Source organism: Sander lucioperca, chromosome 12 (genome assembly GCF_008315115.2).
Source record: "Sander lucioperca isolate FBNREF2018 chromosome 12, SLUC_FBN_1.2, whole genome shotgun sequence".
Classification (NCBI taxonomy): domain Eukaryota; kingdom Metazoa; phylum Chordata; class Actinopteri; order Perciformes; family Percidae; genus Sander; species Sander lucioperca.
The window spans coordinates 13,794,786-13,808,787 of record NC_050184.1 but is presented as its reverse complement, the minus strand read 5'-3'; the positions used below and the strand labels follow the sequence as shown (position 1 = coordinate 13,808,787).

At 43.3% G+C, this 14,002-nt stretch overlaps 1 protein-coding gene across 2 annotated transcripts in view; it reads right to left on the bottom strand.

The window, feature by feature from the left end:
- Positions 1-10,898, bottom strand: part of hdac7a (histone deacetylase 7a) — a 70,982-nt gene extending 60,084 nt beyond the window's left edge. For both annotated transcript variants that reach the window (XM_031286321.2, XM_031286318.2), the window contains exon 1: positions 10,571-10,898. Coding sequence is in view for 1 of the 2 variants with exons in the window: in XM_031286318.2 (XP_031142178.1) it covers positions 10,571-10,589 (19 nt within the window). In the remaining variant the exon portion in view is untranslated. The remainder of the gene's footprint in view (positions 1-10,570) is intronic.
- Positions 10,899-14,002: the final 3,104 nt, after the last annotated feature.

The window sequence follows — 14,002 nt, the reverse complement described above, 5'->3', positions numbered from 1 at the left end:
AATTATTTTGACTAATAGTTAAGATCAGAGGAAGAGTTTGGTCAAAATTTTGTCAGGATACTGTTTTGAAACTATGTACACTTTTTTTTTAAATGCTATAAAATTGAATAGAAAACTCGATTCAATGAAAGTACTGATCCCGATCTGTCATTTTACTTGTGAAGAGCGTTGTATAGAACCATCCATGTTACTTTGGGGCAATTTGCTTGAAAGACACCCAGATTTCTGATATAGAAACTTTGAAAAAGGGTCAAATTTAACCCGAGGACAACACGAGGGTTAAAGATAACGGGGATACATTTTAACAGCGTTAAATGAAGCTCTGACCCACCATCTGTCATAAAAGTAATAATATTATTTAATATCCCACACATCGTACGCCTAAATAAAAAAAATGAGCCAAATACATATATAATGATATATAATGTTTGATTGCATTTTGCTTGGGTTCCAGTTATGTTTGCACTGCAGTATAATGTAATTGCGTGGGATATCCCATGCAATTACATTATACACAAAATGCAATAAAGCATTCCCATAAATACTGTACGCACGTCCAAAATGTTTCCCCGGTATGTGTGGGAAAAAAAGAGAGACAGAGCGCGTGTCTGACTGGCAGCATGGAATGCCTTGGTGACATGTGCAGTCCACAGAAACACAATGGATCGCTGACAGACACTTTCCACAACAGAGCAATGGTGTCATGTGTGCAGTCAGCACTACCCAGTGTTGAGAGGTAAAATAAAGTGTGACTTTTTTCATCAGGGGCACGTAGAATAATAGGAGTAATATTACAGATAATCAATTACACACTCTAAATATAAAAATATAATTGAATTGTCCAACGCAGACAAATTCATGTACGTAATGCCACCAAAACAGTTTGACGAGAGAGGAGATCTCTGGGAGGTGTAGCGCAGAAGCACCACAGCAAAGATGGAGATAAAGACTTAAAGGTCCCATATTGTAAAGAAAGTGGGATTTCCATGTCTTTTGTGATTATAAAGCAGGTTGGAGTGCTATATAAATACTGTGAAAGTATCAAATGCTCAATCCACAGAGAAATCTGACCCCGAAAATGCTGACCAATCCGAGCAATCTGGGCTATTTCAGGAGGGGGGCGTAAAGAGACAGGCGCTAAAACTGAGCATTTCAGAAAAAGGGTGAATACAGGGCTGTGTCTCAAACCGCCTACTTGCACACTTCAAACACTTAGTTTTAAGTATATAGTGTAGATAACGCAAAAAGTCAGTGCACTGAAAGTACCCGGATGACCCCCTAAAAACGGTCAAAAAGTTCAGTGTGGAATGATGGACCCTACTCGCATTAAACGATCTAATACGAATATGATATACAATTTTGTATTTTACGAAAATAGTTCACCGAAACGTGTTTCGAGAAACATTTTAAGCGAGAAATAGGCCATGCAGTTGCAGTTGTCTTCATTTTAGATCGACAAAGATCAGTTTATGAGATTTTCGTCAGATTTTGAGAGGCGGCGAGCCGAGCCAGCCGCTTCTCATTTGCATACAGGAAAGCGGGCTGGAAAATCGCGTTCACATGTGTTGCGTTCGTCACGTTCATCCCGCTCGTCATGTCCGGTAAGTGTTTTAACATAAGTGTTCATTTTGGGACAATACTAACCATCGAAAGTGGGCACTATAGCAGTAAGTGGTCAGTGCACATTAGCAGTGTACTGATGGAAGTATGCGGAATGAGACACAGCCCAGGTATATTCAGACTGACAGTATGCTAAAAAAGAATGTGTTTTAGAAGATTAAAGCATGTAAACATGTTCTAGTAGAAACCCAAAATACAAGTATGAACCCGAAAATGAGCATTATTCAGATTTAAAAGATGGTCATACCAATATGAATTGCAGCCTCTTTTGGACGTTTGATCTGGTTAAATTGAAAGTGAGCTGAGGTCAACCCCCGGCGGTGACAGCACAAGCAGAGTGCATAATGATGGGCTGAGGATCCTTCACACCCTTAGGATGTTTGGAGTTATGGCAAGTTGTTCAAAACACAGCTTGAAACCATAGCAACCACAGGAAAATCCCAGGGGTATCAACAGCACACACATGCACACACAAACCCTCAAAACGTAAAGTCAAACCAAATCAAAACTCACCCTTTCAACACCCACCATTCTGAACAACAACAAGCCTGTCAAGCGTGAGTGTGTGTGTGTGTGTGTGGGAACACCCAGACAGGCCAAAAATAGCTCTACACTCTCGTTCCCCATTTCTCGCTTTCAGTCCTTCGCTCTCTCTCTTTCTCTCTGTCTCTAGCTTGTATCACTATAAACCATAGGTAGGAAAAACAATAAGTTAATGTCCCATATGGAAAATATCACTCACTTGAATGTGAGAATATCAGACTGAGTATATGATTGAGTGTATGGAGAGAATAATGACTATGTTGGCATAACAGTTGCACAAGGGGAAACATAAAGCTTCTCACAAGAGGGAAACATTAGTAGGTTGAATTTTTTCTGTTTGTCTGACACATTGAGCTGATGAGAGAAGTCAGACATTCCTTGAGAATATTGTAGAAAATATAAAGTAAAGTAGCACTGGTATTTAAATTTGTATTCAAAATAAAGTTAGTTCAGGACTAAATAAAATAGCTGCTGACATGTTTCAGCCATGTAGATCTTCATTGGGCTGTATTCTCCTCCTGCATCTTTTTCCCATTTTATAGGACCCTGTCACACCCACAGATATTTTTCTTTGGTCCAAACCATGGTGTCCATTTGTTTAGCTTCGGGATCGCCAAGTGAAGCAGGGCTTGTAATCAAAAGTCACATGGACACATAGAGTCACAAGTAGCTTGTTTACTGGACAGTTTTAGTAACCTGTCATCCTGCAAGGTTAGAGATTTTTAAACAAATGTAATTGCAGTTAAATAAGCAAAGCATGTTGGCGTGCACTTGTGTCTCTGGCAATATCAATCTGAGCTATATTCAGACAACTGAGTGTGTGTTTAATCATTCTGATTTATTATAACTTGGGCCTTGTTTTCATAGTTTTGACCATCAGATCTTTCGGTTTCAACAACAATGCATTCACTCAAGTAATTGCTGAAATCTGCATGGTGTTCACACCGACATGTGAAAGAAAAGTTGGCAGCCAGATATCTCCACCTTTGAAACAACAAAACCTAAATCTTGTGTTTTGGATCGTTTCCTGTTAGAATAGGATAAATAGGATTGTTCACAATCTTGATAGACCACAGCACAGTTTTCAGGCCCACAATTTCTGCCAGTTTGTGTAATCATTTGGTGACACTTGAGTTTGAATGTTATTCTTCTCACAGGGCCAAATGAAGGGGAAAACTAAAGGAGATTTGGCTTTGATACCATGTCAAAAGGCTCCCTGTTTACTCTCAAGCCCACAAATGCATCTGATACAAATCTGATCAGCTATAATAATGTAACTCTCCTCCATAGGTCAGGGGTCAGGCTGGGCCATAGCAGCAAAGCAGCCTGGAGCTGGCAGAGGTTGATCACCTTACTAAAAGACACTTCTGCAGGGCAGGTAACAAAGGAAAGGGCTTTACATCAGAGGCTCTGAAACCTTTAGGATAACGCTAAATGTTGCATCTGGTGGTGAGTTGGTTCAGGAGGTGGGGGAAGACTCTGGACAGACCTGGTAAGCCCAAAAGGGTAGTGCGGGTGAACTGGGAACGTCTGGAGGAGGCCCCTGTCCAACAGACTTTCAACTCACATCTCCGGTGGAGCTTTTCGTGCATCCCTGTGGAGGTTGGGGACATTGAACCAGAGTGGACAATCTTCAAAGCTTCCATTGCTTAATTTTCGGCAGGGAGCTGTGGTTTTAGGGTCTTTAGGACCTCAAGGGGCGGTAACCCTCGTGCACCGTGGTGGACACCGGTGGTCAGGGAAGCCGTCCGACTGAAGAAGGAGTCTTTCCTGGACGTGTTATCCCAGAGGACTCCGAAGGCAGTTGCAGGGCACCAACGAGCCTGGAGGGCTGCAGCCTCTGTCGTGAAAGAGGCAAAGCAGCGGGTGTGGGAGAAGTTCGGAGAAGACATGGAAAAGGACCGTTCGCCACCTCAGGAGGGGGAAAACGGGGAACCATCCAAGCTGTGTACAGTAAGGATGGGACGCTGTTGACCTCAACTGAGAAGCACTTTGAGGAACTCCTGAATCCAACTTACACGCCCTCTATGTTAGAGGCAGAGCTGGAGGATGATGGGGGATTGTCGTCAATTTCGATGACATGTCTCTACAACATTGCGTGGAAGTTTGGGACAGTATCTAAGGAGTGGCAGATCGGGGTGGTGGTTCCTCTGTTCAAAAAGGGGGACCAGAGAGTGTGTGCCAATTACAGGGATATCACACTTCTCAGCCTCCCTGTGTAAGGGTGTTTTCACACATGAAAGTCCGAACCAAGGTCCGGACCAAGGTTCATGTTTTTGTTACATTGTATACATTTGATCCGGTAAGTTTTGGTTTCACACTGCAGTTATGCAAGCGCACTAAAGATCTAAACGTGACAAAACTACGTCCTGCCGTCATCACATACGTGAGCTGCGTCTCCAGATACTGATAATTGATTGGTTTGTAGACAGGCTTCCCTGTCCTCTCGTCTCAGGTTACAGGTTTCACACCTGTAATTTTGGTTCGGATCAAACTGAAAAGTCCGAAAGTCCGGACCAAATGAGGTATGTGTGAAAACGCCCTAAGACTACTCCAAGGTGCTGGAAAGGAGGGTTCAGCCGATAGTCGAACCTCAGAATGAAGAGGAACAGTGCGGAACAACGGACCAGCTTTTCACTCTCGCAAGGATCCTGGAGGGGGCCTGGAAGTATGCCCATCTGATCTACATGTGTTTTGTGGATCTGGAGAAGGCGTATGATCGGATCTGGATCTGGAGGAGGCGTATGATCGGGTCCCCCGAGCCATCACATCCCCCGGGAGATATTGTGGGGAGGTGCTGCGGGAGTATGGGGTGAGGGGTCCCTTCTCAGGGCCATACAATCTCTGTATGACCAAAGCGAGAGCTGTGTCCAGCTTCTCGGCAGTAAGTCAAACTCGTTTCAGTTGAGGGTTGGCCTCAACCAGGGCTGCGCTTTGTCACCAGTCCTGTTTGTGATATTCATGGACAGGATATCGAGGCATAGTCGTGGTAGGGAGGGGTTGCAGTTCGGTGGGCTGGGGATCTCATTGCTGCTTTTTGCAGATGATATGGTCCTGATGGCATCATCAGTCTGTGACCTTCAGCACGCACTGGATCGGTTTGCAGCCGAGTGTGAAGCGGCTGGGATGAGGATCAGCACCTCTAAATCTGAGGCCATGGTTTTCAGCAGGAAACCGATGGAGTGCCTACTCTGGGTAAGGAATGAGTCCTTACCTAAAGTGAAGGAGTTCAAGTAGGTCTTGTTTGCAAGTGAGGGGACAATGGAGCGGGAAATTGGCCGAAGAACCGGCGCAGCGGGGGCGGTATTACATTCACTTTATCGCACCGTTGTGTCGAAAAGAGAGCTGAGCCAGAAGGCAAAGCTCTCGATCTACCGGTCAATTATCGTTCCTACCCTCACCTATGGTCATAAAGGCTGGGTCATGACCGAAAGAAAGAGATCCAGGGTACAAGCAGCCAAAATGGGTTTCCTCAGGAGGGTGGCTGGCATCTCCCTTAGAGATAGGGTGAGAAGCTCAGTCATCCGCCAGGAACTCAGAGTAGAGCCGCTGCTCCTTTGTGTCGAAAGGAGCCAGTTGAGGGGGGTTTGGGCATCTGGTAAGGATGCCCCCTGGGCGCCTCCCCAGGGAGGTGTTCCAGGCATGTCCAGCTGGGAGAAGGCCTCGGGGAAGACCCAGGACTAGGTGGAGGGATTATATCTTCACCCTGGCCTAGGAACGCCTCAGGATCCCCCAGTCAGAGCTGGTTAATGTGGCTCGGGAAAGGGAAGTTTGGGGTCCCCTGCTGGAGATGCTGCCCCCTTGTCCCGACCCCAGATAAGCAGATGAAGATGGATGGATGAAGATGGATGGATAAATGTTGCATTAATACCTTGCATAAGGGATACAATTTTTAACACCACAACTGGATGGTGGTATTTTTCCAGGGTCCAGCACACTAATATTAACGTTAAGCCGTTAAGAGTATTATTTGAAATAGAATTGGGATGTGTCATCATTTTCACACACTGTCTGTCTGGCTAAGATAAGACACAGTAAGATAAACTGTATTGTTCTAGCAGGGAAATTGATCTTGGCTGTTGTAGCCCCTGCAGCAAGTGGATGAAAACAGCAACAATCATCAGCACAGGATGGAAACATCATCCAGCTGTTTTCACAAACACTTTATACACTCTCAGTTTGTCCAGGTCAAAACACATCAGACTTGCATATCGGCTTTCTGTCTCTGTCACTGATGATTGATGAAAGTGAAGCTTCCCAGTTGGGAACTTGTGTTTTCTATGGTATTTTGAGTGAAAGGTTACACCTCTCCGCTCCGCTGTGCCCTCTGTGGGAATTTAAGAGACGGAACGAGTAAGAGAGAAAAAGAGAGAGACAGATGGGTTTTCCTTGCAGGATATCCTGTTCTAAGTAGAGCTGCTGGGCCCACTCTGACCTCCTCACCCCTCTTGACCCCTGACCCGCTCATAGTTTAGGCTCACATCATCAACGTTTCCTTATCGCCCCAAATCTCTTCGTATTCTTTCAGTTTTGCCGTGGCCCCTTTGCTTTCTCTCCTTCCTAACTCCTCTGTCACACTCACAGGTGTCACTTTAATTTTCCCTCCTTCCTTTTCCTCTTTGTTCCTTTGTCTGCACCCACTTAATATAGTGCCAGCCTTTTTCTCTGTCTTCATATAGTTTATATTCTTTTATTTTTCTTACAGCATTTGCCCTATTAGCAAAAAAAAAGTCCCGCAATCATACACTCAGCCAGAACCTTATAATATATTGAATTTAAGGACGAGTCATTAAGTCTAGTTCTTCTGAAAAGAAATTAAAATCTTTACTCATCCTAACTTTTTAACTATCCTCAAAATGCCAAACATTTGATAGTTCCAGCTTCCAAAATCTCAAATGTGAAAATGTGCTGCCTGTGCTTGTCTTAACTAAAACTAAATATCTTTGGGTTTTAGACTTTTAGTTGATCAAAATACGACATTTGATGACACCATCCTGGGCTTTGAGAAATTGTGATTGCCATTTTTCACTATTTTCTGATGTTTTATAGATAAATGATTCTTAAAAAAAATAATAATAATGTACCGATCCGGAAAGTCATCCTTCTAGTAGCATGTTAAAATGTTGGTATTTGATTTGATTTAAAACAGACAAATCAAAGCAAATGTATGTGTTCTGGAAGATGCATTACTTCATCCTATAATTTGTTCAAACAAAAATAAATATATTGTTAATCACAGACATCTTTGCCTTTCGTTGCTCGCTAACACCTGTCTCTCATGAGTTTGATTAGCTGCATCATTGATAAAACAATTTGTGGCCAATGTATGGCTTATGCATTAATACCAAGACAAACCGCTTCATATTGCAACTTCTCTTGTCAGTGCTGGTCTAAATGACCTGATGGCCTTTTATTGCAAAGTATTAACATACAGCTATTTTTAGCGTACATTCATATCCCTGGTACAAATAACCATTTCAGTTTCCTTATTGACCATCTGGGAAGTGTAGATCACACTCTGATATAGATAACTATATGCATGGACTTTAAGTGTATTGCAGTTTGTCAGTGACACAGAACTACACCCACTACTTTCACCTACTTGGATCTGTTATCTTGTCACTAACTCCTCTTTCACCACACAAGGGATGTTCAATGACAGCTAAGAAATGTCATAAATTTAGAACCCACAGGCGTAAAAAATCTGGAAAAAAAAGTGTGTGTTGAAAAATTTCCTTTTTGTCACTTTCCTTGCAACCTTGTTACTCCTTGTCCTCTTTTGACACTCAAAATTCTTCTTTTCTAATTCCTTTTATTTTTTAACAATGTTCCCTCCACTACAATTTCACTTGTTTTGTCTGATCATGGTGCAGTTCATGTGCGTCATAAGCTGGGAAAGAATACCCTCCTAATACCGTCTTGGAACAAATGAAAATAAAATCAATGAGCCTGGGATTATTTGTTGCCAACATATTTCTTGAAAAAAACTGTAATTTTCTGTGTATTCTGCCAAATGTTGCCTTGTTTCAGGATACTGAACATATCGTTACAACAAATTTCCCTAATTGAGTGATGATGGTGTCTCTCCTTTGGCAGTACAAACTTGAAAATCACACACAAAGGAAATCACCACCATGATTATAAAAATCCTGACACAATCAGGAGTAAAAAATCCACCAAGCAGCCTCGGACTCGCTTTTACTTGGTTTTCCCTCCCTAGCCTCCCTCCCTCCATCCGACCTTCTCTCTCTCTCTCTCTCTCAATCACACCCCTCCCACCCAGCAGTATAACTGGAATCCATTAGCTGATGAATGGTTGTTTGTGTTTTTTTAAGCTCAACAGCGCCACCCACGGCCTGTGTGGCCAAAGAGGGTGATAACAAAACGTTTGCTGTGATTAGAGGAATAATTATCCAGTCATCCTCTGACCTGCAAGCCAACCCTGAGGTCAAATAGACACAGAGTCAACTGCTTCCCATGAAAACCATCAGGCAGCAAATATATAGTGGAGGCATTGTCTGCAGACAGGTGACACACACAGAGCACATGCACTTCTATGTCTGATTGTCACTGCACCTATGCGTGTCTGGGAGTGTGTGCTGCTTACATTTGAATGTGTGTGCATGACGATCCCAGCGGACAGAGCGTAGAGCTTGCCCAGAGAGTGGAAATCAACACTTCCTGCTTCCTGTAGCGAGAGGAAGTGCTACCGTCGCTGTCCCCTTATCACTGGATACACAGGCGATGCGGAGGGAGGAAGGCAGGGAGGGAGGGAAGAGGAAGAGGAGAAGGAGACGGAGGGTGGTCAAGCAGGCTAGACAAAGGACTGGAAGCAGATATGGCCGTGTGCACCAGTTGGTTTTTATTTATTATTTTGGGGGGTTTCTGTCAGAAATATGCTAAAATTAGGAGGAGGAGAACATGTGTAAAATGTCTCCTGCAGATTTGTTGAACTGCAAAGAAACATAGCATCTGACATGCATGTGTATGCTTCTTAAAACTAAAATATGAAACAATCCAAAACTTCATCAACACTTGGTTGCGTGTCAGTAGGATTGTTGGAGATCAAACTAGCAGCTAGGGTGAGACTATTTATACTTTCAATCATACGGATTTCAATTGCGCTGTATGTTGCAGGCCATGTAGAAGACAAAATATATATAGTGGACGCGAATGTGGATGAAAAGACTCCCTAGTTCTTTTATGTATGCAAAATGCTGGCAGATACAGATACAGCCGCAGGCAAGGAGAGAAGAGAAAAGTGACAGAGAGTGACAAAGATAGTCAGGAAAGTATGCAGCATGTGTCTATAAAAAGAACAAATGCAAGTTGAGTACATTTTGCAGGTTGCAATCATAAAATGTACCGGCTTGCAATTTATTGTGAAGGAGCAAGAAAAAGACAACGAGAAAGACAGAGGGAGAGAAGGGGGAAAGAGTTGTTTGGGATCAGGGTGGGGAAGCTTTCAGCACTTGGGATTGTCCCAGATGGACACAAGCCGCTCCCTCCCTTTATAAACAGCCTCTGGCTTCTACCTCTCCTCCCATCTCCTCTACGTTAATCTCTTCTTCTTTCCTTCAATGCCTGTTGTACAGTACACATCGCAGCTCCAACTTTGCAGGAATTCTGGGACCCTCAGCAGAAAATATGAACAAATTTTCTGACAATTTCATCTGTCCCCCATAACACCAGCACCACCCCCCCCAATCCCTGCCATTTCCAAAGTCAACACACCACTAAATGCCGGGCTGACTCACTTCCACTGTGGGTGGCTCTGTTTCCAATTTTCTCACCACCTCAGCCAACCCACCACCTCCAAATAAAAGAGAAAACTTTTGTCCAGAAAACAAAAGTAGCCAACAAGACATGCAAAAGGCAGAGACATTTTTCCAAGTTGCTTAGTGTTAAAGGGACAAAAGTGTGCATGTAGATGCCGAGAGGAGACACGGATGAAACCAAGCATGCTTCTCCCACTTCTTTTGTGGCTCTGAAATGGTTATCCCTGTTTTCTTCCCTTTCTTTCTTTTTGGGAGAGCGTGGGAGCGCCCTCAGAGTGCTGCAGAGAAACCACGGGGCTCATAACAACAGGAGGAAGCCGGTAACTTGAGTAACTTTGGGCCGGGCAGGCTGAGGGGGATAAGGAGAAGAAGTGAAATGGGGAGCGAAAGAAAGTACAGAGAAGCGTTTCACATCTTTACATGTCTCCACATCTTGAAAACATGAAATTTGAGCTCACACAAATGAAGAAACAAAACCCACATTTCCAAATGATCTGTTGCATTCCAGACAGCATTTCCCACATGCACACACACGCAAAGTGGCATTTTCACACACACTCATCCCTCTGCAAACCCAAACACACTCGGCATGAAATTAGACAATTTTCCCAATCAGAGTGCTGCCTTACCATTCTGTAGTGTGAACATTCAGCATGAGGAGTGTGTTAGAAAGTCCCGTCAGTCATGTTCGCGTACAGTTCAGTCCAAAGAAATTGAGAGTGGTGAGGACACCTAAACTACACACACACACACACACACACACACACACGCAGGCACAGTATCAGTTCCCTCTGTCCAAGTGTTGAGAAAGTGAGGGGCCGCAACAAAAGGCAACAGAGGGAGGGAGAGATCGAGGGAGAGAGAGAGAGAGAGAGAGAGAGAGAGAGAGAGAGAGAGAGAGAGAGAGAGAGAGAGAGAGAGAGAGAGAGAGAGAGATTAACCCCTCTGAACTGACTGGTGGACTCTCCCTCACACACACACACACACACACACACACAGTTGGTTTGCCGTATCACTGACTTCTTGTGTTTTCTCTCAAGTGCCAAGAGGAGGAAGGGAGAGCAGAGGGAGACCAGAGTGTATGTGTGTGTATTCATGGTCATAGATGTGTGTGTGGTAGTATGTGTGTGTGTGTGTGTGTGTGTGTGTGTGTGTGTGTGTGTGTGTGTGTGTGTGTGTGTATCTTAATGCAGGAGGGACCAGCTGGCTCAAGTCCAGAGGCAGCTAGCCTGGTACAAAAAGACAATAGCAGGAAACACTATATCAGGAGGAGGCAAAATAACAGCACAAAAATAATTAACAGACAGTGAAAAACAATGACATCCACGGTGGAAAACCCAGCCTGCTGCCTGCGGCGAACAATGATAGTGGAAACAACGAGCAGAAAAGGCTTGTTTTGTTTTGGTACCACAGGATATAAAAAAGCCAAATCCGGAAAAAATCTGGTGGGTTAATGGTGATGAATGTCAGACATGTTGGTGTTATTTGTGTATATGCAAAAGCTAGGAGCTTTTTTTGGCATTCATCACCATTTCAACATTTCTCAAAATGACTCTCATACTCACTTGTAGACGCACATTCCCACTGCAATCAGTCAGCCCATGACTCCCACACAAATCTCACCACCACCCTCACACACACACATGCATTCCCCCAGCTGTAATCATATCTAGTGATAAGGGCAGCTTCCCCCAGCAGTCGCTGGCTCTCTGACTCCGACCACAGTGACTTACAATAGCCCTGTATTCTGAGCCTGCTCTGATTAAACACACAAGAAGCTGCATTACACCCTGCTAATTCAATTTCCTCCCCTCGGGGTCAACCTTTGTGTGTATGTGTATGTGTGTGTGAGTGCATAAGGAGGAACTGATTGAGCAATTGTTGAAGGGAACAAGCTTTTTGCACAAAAACGGACTGTAATAACAGGTTGTTGATCAATCCCGTAGTTGTTTGTGTAGTTCTTGAGGTTTCTGGCTATTCTGTATTGGAAGTAAAACTTCATCTGCTGGAGTGCCAACACAGAATCAGAGCTGAGAATCAGCAGCTCAGTGGTGTTATGAGCAGGTGTATCTGGTATAGCAACATATTTCAGCTATAACGGTTGATGTACAGTACAAGTTGTACCTATTGTTGTTTATGAGAGTGATGTAAGACTTGAACTCAATGCAAAAGCACCAAATTGCACCATACCAACTTTTGACCAGATGCTTCTGTTGGAACCAATCAGCTCTCTTCCTCCTCTCTCTGGGAAAATTTGACAAAATACCTTGTGAAGAGTATGACCACTAGTAGTGCTATGGAGCAGAAGAAGACAAACAGATTTAATGTGATGTAGTCTGCCTCAACAGATGTACATTGCTGGGATAAAGCCAGACATTTGCGCCACCCAGGACAATTCTGATTGGTTTAAAGAAATACAAACAAGCAAGAGGTTTTTTTCCCTCCTTTCCCAGAATACAGACTAAAGTGTACCACTACCCTATGTTAAAAGAAAGCCATGACAGTAACATAACTTGCTAAGAAACAACATATGTACCTTTTGTTTAAAGTGCATGTAGAAATTAAAACTAGATTTTAGTCATATTTAGAACACTGCTAATGGTAGCCTGACAAGCCAGACGCACATCAAGATGTTGGGTCTGGGAACTCACCATTGGCAGGGCTCTATCCGAGGGGCGGGATAAATGGTTGTCTTTCAAATTCCCTCTGCACGCAATGGGATAGTGCAACAACCAAGCAGAGCAACGCCAGTTGATAGATTAAACGTAGCCGGTCGGCAAAACTCCAAACACATCTTCCTTTTTTAAGAATACATTTACACTGACACTTACATTTGCTGCCATTAGGGTGCGTCTAGATTTCTAGGCTAGGCTAGTGGTGCACTTCAGCCTCTTGTGGCTGAAATGAGTTTTACAACAACAAATACCATCCTGAAAAAAACCACCTGGCAAAACCTTTTTTTTTTTTCACCTGTTCTTAAATCAGAAAAACACAAGTGAGAAAACAGTTAAGATCAGACTAAGAAAATGGCTCACCAGAATACATTTTTTCACTTGCCTCTCCGTAGGGTTTCCGTAATCCAGACATTTGTGGTCAAAAAGCACCACAACATGTAAATCAAAGCTTCAACTCTCATTGGCCTTCATTTATATTTTAGGAGAAAATGAGACGGTGTGACCAACATAAAACAAAAACGGTTGAACGAAACGAAATACTATTCAGCTGCAAATGTCTTGCACATACTGTAAAGTTACAATGCAGTCCACTGTTACGCAAGTAGGGTGGAAGAAAGATTCATTGTTGTTGCCAAAATACTTTAAAGTCTATAAATGTCACTATAACAGAATCATGATAGAGTACATGTTGTGTCTTTTTAGCTTGAATAGAAAACGACTGAGAATGTTTTGGTTCGGTGTTTGAGATTATGACAGATCACTGTGTTAAGCTGAATGAGCTTTATATTTATGCAGGCTCTCTTGTGACAAGTTAAGTATGGAGAGTATTGAATAGCCATATAAGCTGGGAATGAAAACCATCCAGCAGTATTTGTTTAATTACATCAACACATAGCTTTACTGTCCAGTTGTGAAAGCACCAAACGCTAATTAAAGCTGAACTTGTTTTCTCTCTCGGAGGTTTGGAGGTCTCTCTGTGGAGGTTTCTCTTACAGCTTCCAAATAAAACGTTGTGTGATGAGTCAAAATCACTTAAATTTAGGGTGGAGATGCCGAATCCAGAGCTGCATCAGTTTATATGATTAGAATCAGTTGTTGGTCTGACTTTGTCATGTTCCTCTCCCAGATTTCTTAAACTGAGGGTACCGACCCAAATTAGGTTACAGGCCTTCTTCTGGCAGGTCCCACCAGAACAAAAGCCAGCAATATGCAGTCCTGGGTCCCACAGTAAGACACTCAATTCTCATTTGGATCCCGGGGATGAAATATTTTAATAAAAAGCCTTGCTTTAATTTGAAGTAAGAGGTCGGATCTGCAGGCTTTTCCACTGATTCTGTGTAATGCAGCCTGATGAAGAGGCTGGCTCGCTGCAGGTTGTTTATCAGA